At 41.2% G+C, this 17,770-nt stretch overlaps 2 protein-coding genes across 5 annotated transcripts in view; both read right to left on the bottom strand.

Moving 5' to 3' along the window:
* The window catches only part of tnrc6c2 (trinucleotide repeat containing adaptor 6C2), a 174,871-nt gene extending 162,652 nt beyond the window's left edge, over positions 1–12,219 (bottom strand). Inside the window, exons 1-3 of the mRNA XM_088075563.1 lie at positions 12,026–12,219; positions 10,640–10,700; positions 9,800–9,901 (exon numbers count right to left, since the gene is read on the bottom strand). The gene's annotated coding sequence lies outside the window, so the exon portion shown is untranslated. The remainder of the gene's footprint in view (positions 1–9,799; positions 9,902–10,639; positions 10,701–12,025) is intronic.
* Positions 12,220–15,120: 2,901 nt separating this feature from the next.
* The window catches only part of septin9b (septin 9b), a 102,676-nt gene continuing 100,026 nt past the window's right edge, over positions 15,121–17,770 (bottom strand). For all 4 annotated transcript variants that reach the window (XM_088075569.1, XM_088075568.1, XM_042485022.2 and 1 more), the window contains exon 11: positions 15,121–17,622. In XM_088075569.1, the coding sequence (XP_087931695.1) occupies positions 17,406–17,622 (217 nt within the window). In that variant the 3' untranslated portion in view covers positions 15,121–17,405. The remainder of the gene's footprint in view (positions 17,623–17,770) is intronic.

Below are 17,770 nucleotides of genomic sequence, written 5' to 3' on the forward strand. Positions count from 1 at the left end.
AAATGGAAAATTTTGAAAAAGTTCAATTTTAGTCTGAATTGCCAACTATCAGATTAGCTTCCTGATTGGGTCTCATCAGTTACAGCATGTCCTTAACTAATACATAATGACCCTTTTCTAAGAGAAAACAAACAACATTAGCTTTGACTGCCAGGGATTCATTTAACATGGGCAGACACTGCTGTCTATACTTGCAGCTGTTGTGCAGTTACATGTTTCATTTTATTATGTGACTACTGCCTACATGCAAAGGAGGCATGTTATTATTCGAGCAATTTGTGACAATTACCATGTCCAGCAGCGGTGTCAGCTCTACATGGAGCGCTGGTTTTGGGTGAGGCCTAGAAGAATCAGGACTTTATCTATCTGTCGGACCAAATGCCTGTGTGGAAATTATTTTCATTTTAAAGTTTGAAAATTAAAATATATGAGTATGGACGTAGTCTTAGATTAGAGGAGGTCTGTAAGATACTGTATCATAAGCTGAGAACATGTTACAGCATCAAACAGCTCACAGTGTTTGACCTGCCAGTGCAGCTCCTTTCACACTGGAGTTTGCCAACATGGTCAACAGATTTGGGCGACTTTCTAGTTTGACACAGGTTCGCTCAAGATGACAGGGGGGACACTTCTCCCAAATCCAAATGTCAAGTCCTGAATGAAAAATCAGACGTGATTTTCATAAAGTTTCATAAATGTAGTTCCGTCCAATCTCTCCCCTTGAGCACCCTTCAGCTTCTTGCAGGAGAGGAAAAAAGTTGCCATAGCAAACTCTGAAACATTTAGCCACATATCCAATCAGACACAAGTGTGATTTCTATCCCCGGTCTACCCAGATAATCAGACTGGAACATCATTTTGATTTTCACTTAAAAATTTGAGATGTGAGCAGCGGTTCAGGGGCCAGGAGCCAGGTGATCCCTGGTTTAGACCCAAACATTCTGGCATAGTGCTACGTGTTGGCACATCAGAATGCCTTTTCCCAAGTGGCACTGCTGTCGTTGTTGCTGGTTGGTATCACAGAACAGATTTTGTTGGGCCAGTTCAAACAAACAAACACACACATACACACATACACAAACCCTCCCACCGCCACCGCTGCTCCCCCCTCCTCTCCCGCTTCCAGCACCCTTATTTATCTTTTTGATTTGGCGCCCTTACAGCCAGAGAGTTTGTTTTTCCTCTTTGTACATAAACAAATGAGAAAAGGCCAGTGGCGATGTTAAGTGTGCAGAGGAGGGGGAAGAATTTATCATGAATGCAAAGGCAGAAACAAAAAGCGAAGCAAAGTGACCCACAGTGGCGCCCAAATGACACGCGACATGCCTCAAGCTCCCAAGTCAGGAGCCCTTAAGGTTCAGAGAGGAGAAAAACCTGATTTCTGTTCCTCTGCATTTTTCTTTGTCCTTCCAGTCTGCCCTCCTCCCCCTGCCTATACCCCCCTCTTTTTCTAATTTTCCTGAGGACGGAGGTGCCTGCCTGCCTGGCACATGACATTGATTTCCATCAGCGCTTGGAAATAACCTCGGAGCCGTTGCCAGGGCAACCCGCATCTACCTTTTTGCATTTTTGCATATTGCCTCTGAGTTTTTTTTCCCTTTTCTGTCTCTCGTTTTTTTTTTTCTCATTGCATTGGCCGCAGCTCGCAGAGCGATGGGATGACAAATGCTCTCAGGTAGAGAAGCGATGGCAGGGGATGGAGAGGAGTGGAGGGGAAAGGGGGGTGATGGAAGAGGAGGGGAGAGCAGCGGTCGGGTGGGTGGTGAGCTGAGGAGGAAAGGTGGGGGGGTACACGGAGAGATGGATGGCTATGCCAGGCAGGAGCAAGCAGGGCCGTGGAAACTCTGGCACGTAGTATGTGTGTTGTGGGGGAGGGTTATTGATGTCTCCCCATTGGGGGCCGAGAGGGGGGGGCAATAAAACACCAGAGCACTGACACCGATGGACTTCTGCCTCCTAATTAACTACATAAGGACAGGCACAGAAATTGAGAGAGAGAGAGAGAGAGGGAGAGAGAGAGAGAGAGGGAGATGCATGCAGGGAGATAAAAAAGAGAGAGGAGTTACATTTAGTGGGTCACAAGCACAGCAAGATGCTTCTCTCTTTTTAACACGAACTATCATCCATGTCTGCTGCAGGCCAGTGCTGCCACTCACAATGTAAGCCTGTGGGGACATCAACTTTCTCTCACTGACAGCAAAAGCCTGTGTGCTTGTGTGTGTGTTGATGTGCATTCGTAGCCGTGTGTGAGTGGCCTTCTTGCTTTTGGTCATTTACAGTTCAGTGGTGTAGAGAGGGAGGCATCCTTGTTATTGTGTGGGTCTCTGCAAATTTGTATGTGCACAGGAGCATGGGGCGTGTGAATGGGTGCGTGGGGGTGGCTATCGAATCGGCGGAGTGTGTCATGAGAAATGCACGGAGACAGAAAGAGAGAGGGAGAGAGAGACCAGGCTACCTACGACATTCCCTCACCAACATTCGCCTTGTGATTTCTCTTCCCCCTTGCCTGTATCAACACCCCAGTCAAAGTGCAGCCAGGGAGAAAATTAATTTCTTATTACCTGATTATATTATTAGGTTTCGCTTGGAGTGTCACTTAAATATTCCACATCAGCATTTCATCATATAGCATGGTATAGAGGGGTGTATTGTAAAGCCATGGGCTGGGCAGGGCAGGCCGGCAGTGTAAGCCTGAATTGGGGGGCTGTAATCGTCTGAGACGTGCCTCCCCATCCTGAGGAATAAAGACTGGCGCTGGCAATATGCTGGCAGAAAGCAATTTGCTCGAGTGCTATTCCCTCTCCGACGTCCACCGGACACACACACTTTCTTGCAAGCATGCACACACACACAGCAAAGTAGTGCAATGCCCAGCTGTTCAATTCACAATGGGTTCAGGAGTTTCACTCACCTACATACACATTTTCTGTCTCACTCTCACACACACACACACACACACACAAACACACACACACACGTACACACACAAGCAAGATTTTTTTTTCAAATAAGCACAAGCTCACTGCAGTCAACCAGCCAGCCCTCAGATTCGCCTTTCATTCCCCCCCTGCTTCGACACACAGAGGATTTAAGACGTGACCGGTGCCTGAGTGCACCCTGCACAAACCACCTCACAAACACACAACTGATAGTGGAATTTAGAGGCCATCAGATGAAGAAATTCATATTCAGAGTACTGCAGGGGCAGCCACCAAGGGTATATGAACTGTAGAAAAAAAGAAGGAAAGACAGACTCAGGTGTAAATCAATCTCATGTTATATATCCCTGGCTTGAAATGTCCTGATAAGTCTTGGAGGGGGTATGGTAAACAGAATTGATCATTACAAAATTCATGAGGTCCAAAAATCCTAACTTGGGTCTCCTTTCTCCTGGAGGGCAATGTTATTATTTTTTTTCCCTCCATCCCCTTGCAACAAATCTACACATTCAGTGGCTAAGACTCGAGAAAAGGGCAAATTTGCATACCTTCCATAAGGAAGAAAATCTGATCATATAAATGTAAATAAGGTGAGCTTAACTTATATTTTCCTTGAGAAAACAGTGAATTGATGACATGAGTGAGCAGCGGGCGGAGGAGCAGAGATGGATGGAGTGGCGAGGGCTCCGAGGGGCTCGTGGATCAGTATATGCATTAATGTCAGGGGCTGACAGAGGGAAATTAGCTTTCTCGCACATGCTGGCACAGGCTCGAAATGTTAGTGCTGGGGACAAACAGCAGGAGGCAGTGGTGCAGCATCAGCAGCACTGATGCAAACACAAGCTCATTTTGCACACCCTCTGTACCCATCTGCTACCCACCTTCATGTTGTCATTTGTTGTTTTACAGTCTCTCAGGCGCTTAAGCACATTTCCCGGAACAATGTTGCAAACAGTAAGTGCAGTTGCTTTATCAGTGTGTACGGCAAAGCAAAAAAAAATTATGCTTAAAAAGGTCATCTCTAACTCAAAACATTAAACTCATCTTTCAAAAGTCACAACAACCAACCAGTGGTTCCTCACAATTGCTTAAAAAACAGTAAATTATCTGCAGCACTGCATCAGTATGACAGAAGGACCTAAACTGTTTCTTTTCATGCAATTTCACAATCAGACTCGCAAGTATTAACCCAATAATAAGGTCAAATATCGACTATATCTTACTGAACAAAATCATGTCGTATAAACATGAGTTTCAATAGTCTGCGTTCACCTTTTTGGTGTGTCACCTATTCTTAAAACAGACCTTTTAGGTTAGAGTAATGTCAGGGACTCAAACACATTCATTTATTTGTGGTGGTCTGCCACAACTAAATCATCGGCCACTGCAAATAGATTTTTTGGAGCTGGACTATTAATGGAGCTCTACTGGAATATATATTTGGTTACATGGTTCAGCAAAATGTCAGGTGCACTGAAAGTGAAACGTTCGTTCTGCAGGGTCTAAAACATTGCTTTCACTTACAAACATCTGCAAACAGCTCCTCTCATACATCAATGTGATCTGATCAGCTTTGAGGGAATCTACAGATCAATGCCATGACAAACTGCTACAGAGGAAAAAAAGAAGTCATGGAAACTCCATTTGCTGTATGGTGATCATGGACCTGCAAAAATCATCGGATTTCAGAGTGAAAATAAATTATATGATTATATGGTAATGACGTTTTTTTTTGTTGTTTTTTTTAAATATAACCGCCCCCGTGAGCGACTGCCACACATACACGTTCATTCAATATAAAAATAAAGGAAAAACAAATGTCACACTAGAATAAATGCATTCATTCATTTATCATTCATTCATTCATTTATTTTCCATAACCTCTTCCATAACCATTTTAAATACGTAATTATGATAACTATATGCGTAGATTTTCCCTACCCCCCCCCCAAAGATATTTGTCCTTTTTTTCAATCAATTTTTTTTTTAATCTACATATTTTGTGCAGTTCGTGGAATATTTCTTACCAAGTTTTTTAAGAAATCACACCAATTTGCTCAGAGTTCTCAGATTTGGATACATGTGAAAGGCATTTAAAAGCAGCAAAGCAGCACAAGGAAAGTAATTTCGCTCCAGGTTTCAAAGACTTAACTGAAGTTAAAGACAGAGAGGTTATCAATCCTTTCCTGGTACTGACATGTTACTTAAATGACTGAAACTTACAAAACAAATACAGTTGGCTCAGATATTTTTGAGTGTAATTCAGTTGAAAAACAGTGTAATCCATTTATACTTTTGATTTTAATATGAAACTATCATATCAGGAAATGAGCTGTGCACAGTGTTGCCACAGCAACTGCAAGAGACTGTATTATGTTGCATTATTGTTTTTCAGGAACTCATGATATAAACATAAAGCCAGCTCGCCTGTTTTCGCTGAGATCAGGACTACTTCAGAGGTATATGAATGCACGTCCTTGTCAAGTTCAACATAAGCATTTGACTGCCGTGCTTCAGCTAATATACTGTTTTTGGCTGCGAGGCACACACGGGCTTCTGGACTGAATGTAATTGTGACAGAGAAAAAGTTCATGGCTGAGAAGATACAAGACAAGCATTCTATTAGCCCACTCCGGGAGACGCTGCTCTACCTACAGAGAAAATGAAAGGACAACCTCTCTGGCTGTACGCACACTGCAGGCTTAAATCTGATTACTTTCCCCACCTATTGTAAGTCAGAATTTGATCTTTTCATTTCTATCCAAACAAACAACCTGATTTTCCCCCATGTTTTGACATACAATGAATACATCAGATATATGCCAGAATCCATAAGAGCAACACAAGGAAGGAAAAAAAAATCAGGTTTGAGGGTGTGGTTTAATTCTTCCTCAGAGCAGCACAACCCACAGAGGAACAAAATGCGATTCACATTATCATGACCTCGAAAGGGGGGTTTCATCACAGTGTGACTGTGAGGATGCCAACTCGGTCAATGGTGCATGAAACTGCCTCCTTTTATTGGCATGGCATTCAATCAGTTCCTCTTGGGTATATGTCCTTGGCTTTGCAGCGGGGGCCACCCATTACAGCACTCCCTGCACCTGCCCACATCTTACTACCCAATCCTTTTTAATGCCTCTCCCCCCTCGCTTCCATCCCTGCATAAATACAATCAGCCCTGTCAAGAAAGGCAGAACCACTCGTTCTCTTCCTCCATTGTTTCTGATTGATTATGCAGAGGAACCGCCGCTCCGTCCTCCCATCCCTCCCCATGTCTTTGATTTCCTCTGGAGTTGGCTCTGGGCCAAGAGATCCTCCCCCATCCTTCCTATTCCCACCCTCTGACCTCATAGCGTGCCCACCCACCTATACATCACCCAGCACCTCCTGTAATGCCGCCCTCAACCAGTAAAAGAACTAGAATTGACGCCTTGCAGTTGTATGCCTCCACGACCAAGTCAAGTTGCACTTATACAGTTAACATCCATGTCTGTGAAAACATGGACGCTTCACACACATCTTCCACCCGGCAGCACAATCAATTCAGTCTCAAGGTGGACACCAAAGATTAGTGTCACCAGTTCAGTATCTGACCAAATGTCTCCCATTCTGTTCCTGAGTTATGATATAAAAGGGTTTTTGCAGAACAATAAGATGTCACAGTGAAGTTAACCTTTTGGATATATAATGTCATCACTTTATCTTTTTATCATTAGATTCTTGTGTGGTATTTGTCATAATTGACGTATGAATTCTTGAGTTATGGCCAAAACATGCTTTATGAGGTCACAGTAACCTTGAACTTTGACCCATGACTACAAAAACAAATCAGTACACCCCTGAGTCCAAGTGAATGTCTGTGCCAAATCTGAAGAAATCCTCACAAGAGGTTCTTGAGATATTGTGCTCGCAAGAATGACATGGATGCCAGGTTACACTGACCTCTGACCACCAAAATCTAGTCAGTTCATCAGTAAGTCCGAGAGAAAGTTTGTACCAAATTTGAAAAAATGCCAAAATGGAGAAATTCCCTCAAGGTGTCCTTGAGATATCGGGTTCACAAGAATGAGAGGAATGCCAGGTCACAGTGACCTTGACCTTTGACTACCAAAATCTAGTTGCTTCATCACTGAGTCCAAATAGATGTTTGTGCTATATTTGAAAAGAATCCCTCAAGGCATTCTTAAAATATTACATTCACAAGAATGACAAAGATAAGGTCACAGTGACCTTGAACTTTGACCTATGAACATCAAAATCTAGTCAGTTTATTGTCGAGTCCTAATAGATGTCTGTGCCGAACTTGAGGAAATTAAGTCAAGCCGTTCTTGAATTATCGCATTCAAGAGAACGGGCTGCATGGATGGACAACGCAGAAATGGAAGACAAGGTGGGAAAGAAATAACTATTTACAAATTCATACAAAGAAAATGTAACAATTGATAGATTTGCAGCATTGCTCAGTTGGCCCTCAAACACTCAGAACTTTCAGAGAAACAACTTGTTTCACCGAGGAGGTGAAAATGCATTTTGGAAGTATTGTTTTTCCTTCACCCAGCACACAAGGGAGCAGCCTATCTGCCACAGAGTAAAAGATGGCCACATGAGAAACCATTTCTCATTTTATTGCTCAGAAAAATGGGGTGTTTTTTTTTCTCAGCAGCCTGGCAGTGGTGGGTAGCAACACAACTGCCTTGGCATGCCAGAGCACCTTAAAGGCTGATGGGGAGGAGGGGTCTATATTTCATTGTCAATTGCTCCCGTTATCATGCAACGCACATTCACTGGCGCTCTGCATCAGTGTGAGCTTTAACTGATGTGCCAGTCAGTCAGCCCCATTAAACCCCAAAGCAGTCCCTGGGCAGCCCTTTTGTCTTCGCTATTTGTTCACCTCAGCAGCACTAAACAGTAGCTCCCACAACATTCACTCCAGCTAAACAACCTCCGCCTCCCCAGAGAGGTATGCCTTCTCTGCTCCCACCTCTACTGGTGACTTTAATGAAATATGCAGCTGTCTTTTAATCAAAACAAGGCCAATTTGCATACGGACGGGAAGGGGCGATGGGCCACCCGCCCCCCCGCCCCGCCAGCCTGACCGCACGAGAGCTGGCTGCGATCCAAGCAGATGAGAGAGGAAGGAGATGGAAAGGTGGCAGAGGAGGAGGAGATGCAGGAGGTGTGGATGGGGGGCAAGGGGAGGGAACGGTGGAGTGGGAGGGGCGGGAACATGGCTGGAAACAAGCAAAATCCAAATTAAGCAAACGAACAGATGGATGTTGCACATTAGCATACATCAACAACAAACAGGGGCGCCATGCTTCGCATCCAGGAGAGTGACTTGGCAGGGCTCAAGGGTAAATCGGGCAGCGGATTAGAGAACACCAGTGGTTGTTTGTGTGTGTGTGTGTACACATGTTTGTGTTCGTGTAAATAAGTTGGTGATTTTAAAGGTGCTGATTATCCCAGAGGGGGAGAGGATGACACAAAAAACAACAATCGTCAGCATGCACAGCTTTAATAAATGCAAAGCCATTAACGAACGGCGATCAATTACCAAATTACCTTGCGTCGATTACTTTGGAAGCGCTGTGCAGCAAGGCGGGGAGTGTGTGAGCTGGGCAACGGGTGGCGATCTTTTGTTTTGGGTTGTTCTGGCAGCGGTAGACTGAGGGACAGGCAGATATAACAGAGTTCTCTCCCGTTCTGCGTGTGTCTAAGTAGCTCTGAAGGAGACAGAGGCTGACGAAAGATTTGTGTGTCTGTGTGTTGGTGTGTGTGTATGGGTGTGTGCGTGTGTGTTTGGGACTGAGAAAAGCAAGACAACTAGCCACTGGTGCCACACCAGCACAGACAGGCGTTGGCTGCTCCACGATAGGCTTACCAGCCAGATGGTGAGCTGGCTGGCTGGGAGTGTATCTGGTTGGCTTGCTGGCTGTCTGGTCGGCCTGGTGGCTCATTGGCTGTCTGGCTGGAGGAACTCTGCCTGGTAACGACGGAGCCAGTGAAGGAACAAGGAAAGCTGTGTTTTTCATCTCTCTCTCGCTCTCTGCCTCTCTCTTGCCTTTCTTAAAATCTGGCTCTGATCTTTCCTTTTGCATTTGGGTGTAAATCTAAGCACAAAGGGACAGTCCTGTATTTTTGCATTTGATTCATTACAGACTAACACACTGTGAGGTTATGATGGTAAAAGAGGCAGAATGGGGTATGGCAGGGATACTAAACTCGCTTTGCTTAGGGACAAAGTAACAGGAGGCCAGTGGCCAGTGACAGCAGCTCATACATGCATCTAGGATTTAGGACATTTAGGACATTCATAGGATTTTAGGACTTTTTTCAGAATGTTAGGACATTAGGGCCTTACTGGGGATACTCCACTGGCACCTTTTTTCTTTTAAATAAAAAAGCTCCATCACTTTACTTCATGTTTATTGTGAATTTTAAAAAAAAAAGGTTTGGGGTGGGGGTGGGGGGGCACCCAGCACCCTATCAGGGGCCAGATTTGGCCTTTAGATGTTAAGCTGAGTATCATCGGCATATGCCTTTCTTCCTACAAATGCCACCTGTATCAGTGTTTTCCTGTCGGTAGACACTGGTAACATGTTGCTGTTCGAGCATTATGGTGGTGGGTGAAGTGCAATGATATATTAGGCAATATGATCCAGCTGAGACACATCATGCACCTGCTGTTAGATTTGGCATGAATTTCTACATTTCGAATGCAGCTCTGTGGTGGCGAGACGAGGCGAGCCACCTTTTTCCTCCTGAGAATTAATCAGCTCAGAGTTACAGCTGAGCCATTTACTTTTTTCATCCCGCTGAAAAAGCTGCAACCCTATTGCAAAAAAACAGACTCATACCTTGCCAATCTCCAACTGCCCCACCAATGCTGTCAATCCAGCAGACACATCATCACAGAGCCCTGAGCCCAGCCAGCCACCTGCAGGCAGACCGCTCACCATCTGAGGGAAAGTGATGAAACACGCTTCTTAGTGCTGTCAGATTTAAAAAAAGCTTGTCAGATCTAGCTCGCTCAAGCTGATATAACTTAAAATCATGCCATGTTGCTGGTTGTTGTTAAATGGCTAATTAATCCAGACCTCCCAGTGTTTCGCAGTGCGCTGCTACATGTTGCATGTAGGTGCATCTGCCAGAACACTGCAAAACATGTTTAAAGCCTCCCAGGGGGGTTTCCTTTGTGCGTGTGACTTCTATCTACATATTTGTTAGAAAAAAAGGCTTTGATGAGTCAAAGCTTCACTCATTTTGAGGTGCTGAGCAGGAAAATGCAAGCTCTCGGAGTCAGCCTGCCAGAAGTTCCCTTGTTGCCTCAGTGGATGAATGGATGGATGGTGCTAACACCAGTTTTAAAGAGGAGTGCAGAATCCATTATTGAGCCGCCCTATGTGGTTGTCCTGCAATTCAACAAACCATGGTTCTAACATGATAATTCTTTTTTTTTTACTAAATATCATGACATTAACACCGCCTAAATTAAGAATTCCAGTATGTATTTCCATGGCCTAGGAATGTTTAATCAATATTTGGGAACATGAGCCCCCCTCTCTGAAAGCCAGAAACCAGAGAAGTAATACTGCATTCCAGTCAAAGTCGGAGGTCAGAATTTGCCAGTTGAAGAGTCCAAGTGTTTCAGATGTGCAATGCCAAATGTAAATAACAAAAAAAAAAACATGGCTTACCGTGACAAGTTTATGTTTCTTTGGCAAGTGCAGTGCAGCCTCCTGGAATATAGATACAACGCTGAGGAGGAAACAGATGCCATTATATATTGAATTTTACAGCACTTTTATACTTGCAAATGTATCTAAATATTCCATCCACTAGCCTTATCCAAATACTGGAGTCTATAAATACATCCTACATCCAACTAGGAACTGAAACATGCACTTCCATGGGGGTCAGAAATTCCAAGTCTGGAGCGCAGCATGAATCTCCAACTTGTGCTTTCATAAGATATACAGTCTGAAGCTGCTCCACAGACGAAGAATAGGAGTCTGATTTTGTGGAACAACATGGTTTTTGTTTTCTACTTTTTTAAATACCCAAATGGGTTTGATTCTATTGTGGTTTTCCCAAATCTGAAACAGAAAATGTTGCTGCATACTCAGGACATTCCCCTGGATGCTCTCAGTGTCATCTATCTTTCGCCATTCACTGTCTATTTACTAACTCAAGACTTTATACTTGATGACATCAAAAATGTGAATTTAACCTGTCTACTTTCTGGATTTGGGAAAGAGGTGTTTATGTTTACTGTGTTCATTGTTTTTTGAAATGTCTTAGGCCATAGCAATAGTTTGCATGAATTTTGAAAACCGGCATAGTTCCCCTTTAAACTGGGAATCTGAAACAGCAAGTAGCAGGAGCCCAGCTCATACTGTATGTTCTCAGTTATGCATTTCATATGAAGAACACCTCAAAGAACTCTGTAAATGTGATGACCTGCTGAATCTGGAGAGAGATATGGGTTCACAAGTGGTCCATTTAGCCATTAAATACCAGATACCCTATACCCACCCTGCTGGTGACTAGCTAGCAGCTAAATGAGAAGCTAGCTAGCATGCAGGCGGCAAGCTAGTAGCTAAAAAAAAGGTAGCTAAAAACTCGAACATTTTGACTCCGTGTTTGAAAATGAGAGCTCACGTGGTTTAAAATGTAAAACATGAGTACAGTAACAGTACAGAGTACAGTGTGTTACAACACAGTAACACATGTATCACCTCAAATGATTGAAATACGACTTGAATTTAACTGTAAAAATGACTTGACTGCTCATTAGCATGGCATTGTTGCACACTAAAAGTAAAAACAATTAAAACCCAAAAGTTGCTAATTTACACCCATCTTCATCTCATTAAGCCTCTTTTTTTTCCTCTTGTGTCTAAAAAAAGTTCCACCTAACAGAAACAGCAAACTGAAATGTGTACTTTTAAAAGGACTACTACCGGGAGAAGTGAAATAAGGAGAGTAGCTACACTGCTGTTGCTGCTGCACCAGTCAACGAGGTGCTCAAGTGACAAACAAACAGCAGCTGTATGACAGAGAGCCTGACACCACTCACTTACCTGATTTAACCCTTTCAGGAACTGCCTCACTCTTTAGCTGCGGTCGCAAAGTTCAAATAATTTCCTAAACACTTTTACTGAGCCTCCGGAGAAAACGTCACGAGGTTAAGGGAAGATGTGAAGGAGAATTTATAATAATTTAGTAAAACATGATCGCGGTGTTCAGAGAATCCGACAGCACTCCTCAGCTCTGTGACGATGCGACGGCGGATGTTATTGACGTGCGTCTGCTGTGATAAAACTACAATGTTGACATGATGGACTACAAAAGCACATCATCAATGGATTGGTTTTCTTGCAGCAAAAAGGTTTTTTTTTCCGTCGTTGTTTTATTTGTGTTGTCTTTTAAAAAACTTTATTTGCTGTCTTCTTCAAGCCTTTTGTAATTTGGATCTTAAAAGTGCGCCAAAAAGTATTAATATTATGATCATGATAATTATGATTATTATTAATAATATTATTATTGTTATCGTTAATATCTCAGTCAGGCCTACTTCGCCCCGTGCGTACTCACGAGGACAACCCGGTGAAAAATATTACATTATTACCAAAGTCAGGATTAAAATAAAGAGTAATACAGGCTGCCAGTCACACAAGTGAAATGTAACGTTGTCACACGAGATGGTTGCTCACACTCACCCTCCTTTCCCCTCATTTTTGTCGTCATGAATCATTATATGATTTGTGAAATTATCCTAATAAATATGAAAATATGTATGACGTGTTAGATCCACTACTGTGGAAACACCAGTTGTCTTAAAAAATACCCAGTCATGTTGTGGTTAATGTGCTGATTTTGATCTTATAGGCCACAGATGTTTATTAATTTATTAATATTTTTGCTAGCGGCTCACTTTGAGAGAACAGTCGATAGTAAATATCAAATACACACTAAACATGATTAAAAAAAAGAGAATATAAGGTGCAATAACAAATATGTGTTGTTTATATATATATATATATATATATATATATATATATATATATATATATATATATATATACATATATATCCTAAATTCAGGGCAAAGATCTGATTATAAGCCTGTGTATGTAATAGCAGCTTCTTACAGACTGTGGATGTAAATGAAGAAAGAAGAAACTATAATACATCCATGGATGCAACACACCTTTTGAACACCAAAAATGGCCGGTACTATAGAAATTATCTAATCAGGGCTGAGCACATATAAGGCCCGCCTCCAAAGGATGCTCCACCCACAAGTGAAAACTTTCAAAAATAAAAGTTCTTAGAAAAGTTTGTACCTGGAGGAATGGATGACAATTTGACAGTTGTAGTTTTCTGATGTTTTTGAGGATTTCTCTCTTGTATTAGGCTGCATTAATTTTAGCTGTGTGTATCTAATAAACTGACAATTGATTATATATAGGTTGAGATTTTACCTATATGAAAAAAATTAAATAAACCCTGATGAAGGCTGTGAGCTGATGTGTATTGGCTGAATCAAGCACTTAATCAAAAATTATCTGTTTTTGGATACTTTTTTCTAGGAGGCACGTGGGTATAACAAAGTTTTTGTCATAGAAATGATCATTCTGGTGGTGAAGTATTCCTTTAAATTTTTGTAGCACATTTTAGTGTCTAATTTATGGCATTTTTACATGTACTTCCACTGAAAATGGTCGTTGAATGAGATAAAAACACGCTGTACCAGTGAGAAAGGACAGATGTCAGTTCATATGCACCACCAAATTGGTCTAGTAACTGTGCCAGCCAATGGACCTGTCATAGCAGTGTCACAGTTGTCATTATCACTCACCTTCATGCTTCTGGATGGCTGCCTGGGAAACAGTTTAGATAGAAGTGTCAACGTTAGGTGAGTGTTCAATATATACTGATATTTCTGGAACTTTTATTGTCTCTCACCTTCACGTTTGTCATTTGTCACCCCGGCGGTGTCGTCCTCGGCACAAAGGAGTTTCAAAGCAATGAATCCAAACACAGAGATGGCAGGAAAAAGCCACAGCAGGAGCTCCAATGTGTGAAAGGGTGACAATGACCTTCGACAAACAACACTGTCAACACATTACGATCAGCAGGGTAGTTGAGAAAGTGTGACAGGAGGCGTAAATGAGAAGCCCTATTAAACTGGTGCTGTGTGAGTGTGTGGTGATACCACTGCAAAGCTGCACATACACAATTCCTCCCAGTTGGGGATTGTGCTGTGTGGGTATGTTGCATGTCATATACATATATATATATATATATATATATATATATATAAACTGCGGACACTATCCTCCTATACTTTATTAACATATGTCATTATATCAGAAATAATATTAGCCAATAAGTTCACAGCTGCATATTGCTAAAGTCTTACAATCTACTTGCTATGATAGCCTTTAGCATCAACTGTATTATTTTGATCCACGTGTTTCTTAAACAATAAAAGACTGAATATCAATATTTAACTAATGTTCAACAACAGCAAATGGCCTACACTTTCTGCCAGTTATTTTTAATTTATTCAGGGCACATGTCCAATATGTGTACTATATCTCTTCACACAATGGCATTAGTTACATCCGTTTGCGTTGGTAGTAAGTGAAAAACAAGTAGGCCGAATTTCAGTGTGTAGGATTTAAGGGAATATATTGGCAGACATTGAATCCAATATCCATAATTGTGTTTTCAGTAGTGTTTATCACCTGAAACTAAGAATAACTGGTGTTTTTGTTACCTTGGTATAGAGACCTTTAGGAGTCATACCTTTTTGAGATGTTCTAAATTTACTGCAGTAAGCAATATGTTTAGTGGCTTATTCCTTAATTAGAGGAATGACACATTCAAAGTGTAAAAATGTGTTTCAAGTGATTAAATGTTGATGAGAAAGATTTGGCTCCATCAGTCACATCTGAGGTAGAATCTATTAAAGGCCTGTCTGAAGGCAGGATTAACTGAAAATGTTCTGAACAAAATAAATAATATCATTTTAACCTTACTTACACAACTGATGAATATAAACAGTTTGAAAACAGCTCTAATTAATTAAACCTTTGGGAATCAAAAAACATCAGCCCTAATTTGCATCGCTTCACTCGATAAAGTTTTGACAATCAAGACAATCAACTTTAAAACAATAAAAATATCAATCTTTATTCTTTGAGATAGCATACCAAAGATAAAACCTTAATCTATGATAACATAACATATTACACAAGAACTATACAACAGTAAACAAAGTGTAACCCGATAACTTTCTCTGGATAAATGACAACAGTTCTCTTGGTTTCTGAATGTATTATCTCTTAAGTATTTCTGGAACATATTTTAGTCGTGTCTTATAGAAGCAGAAAGTACACACTCGGCTATTTTTGTTAGGAAAATATGTTTTAAATTTAAATTTAGCCTCTATAAAATATCCCTTGAGTTTGTAGCAATTCACACAAATATTAACAATAAATGTTATTTGTTTGTTTTCGTTTTTTGGCACAAATTCTTGCTCAGATAAAATGCTTTACTCTTGCACTGGAAAGGTCATTGCTCTACAACTATTATCTACTGGCAGGATTGGTTGAAATTCTTAACAATCAATGTACAAATATAGACAACTTTTGCACTTTGGTGCCAGTTATAGTGCAGCCTAGCCAACAGGATACAACATACTGTTTGAATGCAGGCCACTAAAAAACAAACACTGTCTAAAGCTAAAAATTCATCACTGTTCGAGACCTGCAACAAACCTGTGGAAGCCAACAGCTGGAATGAAATTAAACTGATTACACTGAACATACACATAAATACCTATTCATAAATCAACTCTATATACTGTATGTGCTTCTCTTTAGAACAGAAAAAAGACTTTTATTTGGTTTTACAGTCAGAAAAATTCAAAAAAAAGCATGAGACAACAGTTGCACAGATTCCTCCACAACTCCCATCGTATACATTAATATTAAAACATGAACAACAGCAATAAAAATACAATAGTAAAATGTAAAATGCAAGGTATTACACAACATTGGCATTATATAGAAAGAGACAGGATGGCTTGGCAAAACAAGGGGTTTTTAAAAACATCATAACACAATGGAAAAATGACAAGGGGACTATTTTTTTCCAAATGCTGCTCCGCACTGACACTGCTTTTTAAAAAAATTATTATCAATATTTTGCAGTGTGGAGGTGTCGACAATATCTTAACTCTTTCCATGATGACATAAACCTAATCTAAGTATCCCTACTTAAATCCCTAGTATCTATACAAGACTATACACCACAACACAAAGCAGACCAGGCCAGTGGCACTAACAGTTATTCCTAGTTTAGAGCTAACGTAGAATCACCTGATTACTGTACTTCATTTGGAAATATGCCTTTTCACCTCATCTGGACAGCCCTGCATGGTTAAACCTCCTCTCTGTCAACCCAAGATCCTGCAAAGGTACTCCATACAAAACATGCTTTATTCCTTTTTCCATCATTCTCACTGATTCTGATCAAAATCTTGTACATTGTTTCCACTGATAACATCTTACCTTCATGGATACTGCACTCCTCTGCAGTTTTGACAATGTGCAAGTGCACTAAAAATAAACCCAGCAGGCAAAACTCAGTAATGAGACATTTACATTTACCTATGTTCATCCAACCTGACAACTTTAATGGTTTAACCCCTTGAAACCTGAGCAAACTGTCTTGATTTCTTTCAAAAACATGGGAAGAGGGTAATGAGCAATGGAAGCGATGGACAATTAGCAAAGAAATGAGAAGAAAATACAAGAAATCTACTGGGAAAACAGTTTTTTTTTATAAAAGATTAGAAAATGACCTGGAAAAGGTGCTTAAAATATAAAATATATGCTCATTCTGCAACATAATTTTATTTATTTTTGGAAAATTTCTTACCGAGCTGTTCATTGCCCCTTTTTCACAAGTTTTTGACAGAAATTGCACCAATTTTCTCAGAGTTCAAAAGTTGAAAAACTTAAAGGCATCTGAAAGCAGCACGAGAGAAGTGACGTCACTCCTGGTTTCAAAGGGTTAAACATCCTGAATGTAGATTGCATAGTGCAGTCAGGGAGACGGAGAAACAAAGGGTTTCTTTACAGTATGTGGATCTGCAGGGAAAACATGATTTTGCTTAGAATTGCAATGATGGAAAAATTGTTATAAAAAAAATCACCCTCATGAAGGAAAATGTTGGTATTTAGTCATTTTCTCATGTGTCTTATAACTTGTGGATCAGGTAGTTTTTTTTTTTTTTGGTAAAAAAAAAAAAAAAGTCCTTCTTTAAAAATGGGCTTCACAGCATAAATGTGTGTTTGTGTGCATGTGGGATTTGTTCATGTAAACAGAATACATGTGCGAGTGTGTGTTTTGGTGCCTGGCTGTGTCCTGATATCTGCACTGACTCTACATCTCGTGGGACAGGGCTTCGTGCTGAGCAGCCACTCCGTTGGCTTGTGGCGCGCTGGGCTGCTCCTCGGGCTGACCGTTGGCCTTCGGCTGAGCAGCAGGATGGTCGGGTGGGTGTGAGCTGAAATGGGCGTTGGATTCATTTAACCGGCGGACACGGTATGTCTCATAGTGGATGCTGCCTGTGATGTCTTTGATGTTCTGCATGTGTGTCCTGAAAGACAGAAGACAGGATTTCAACACCAGCAAAATAGCTTTATAGAAAATGCCTTGAAGCTTAATACACATTCTTCTGCTCATTTCTATGTTTTAGCCCCGTGGTTCAGCCAAGGGTGCTTCTTGATTCATTTTATCACTGTGCA

The sequence above is a fragment of the Plectropomus leopardus genome, chromosome 3 (assembly GCF_026936395.1).
Source record: "Plectropomus leopardus strain MGB_pleo_1.0 chromosome 3, ASM2693639v1, whole genome shotgun sequence".
Classification (NCBI taxonomy): Eukaryota; Metazoa; Chordata; class Actinopteri; order Perciformes; family Serranidae; genus Plectropomus; species Plectropomus leopardus.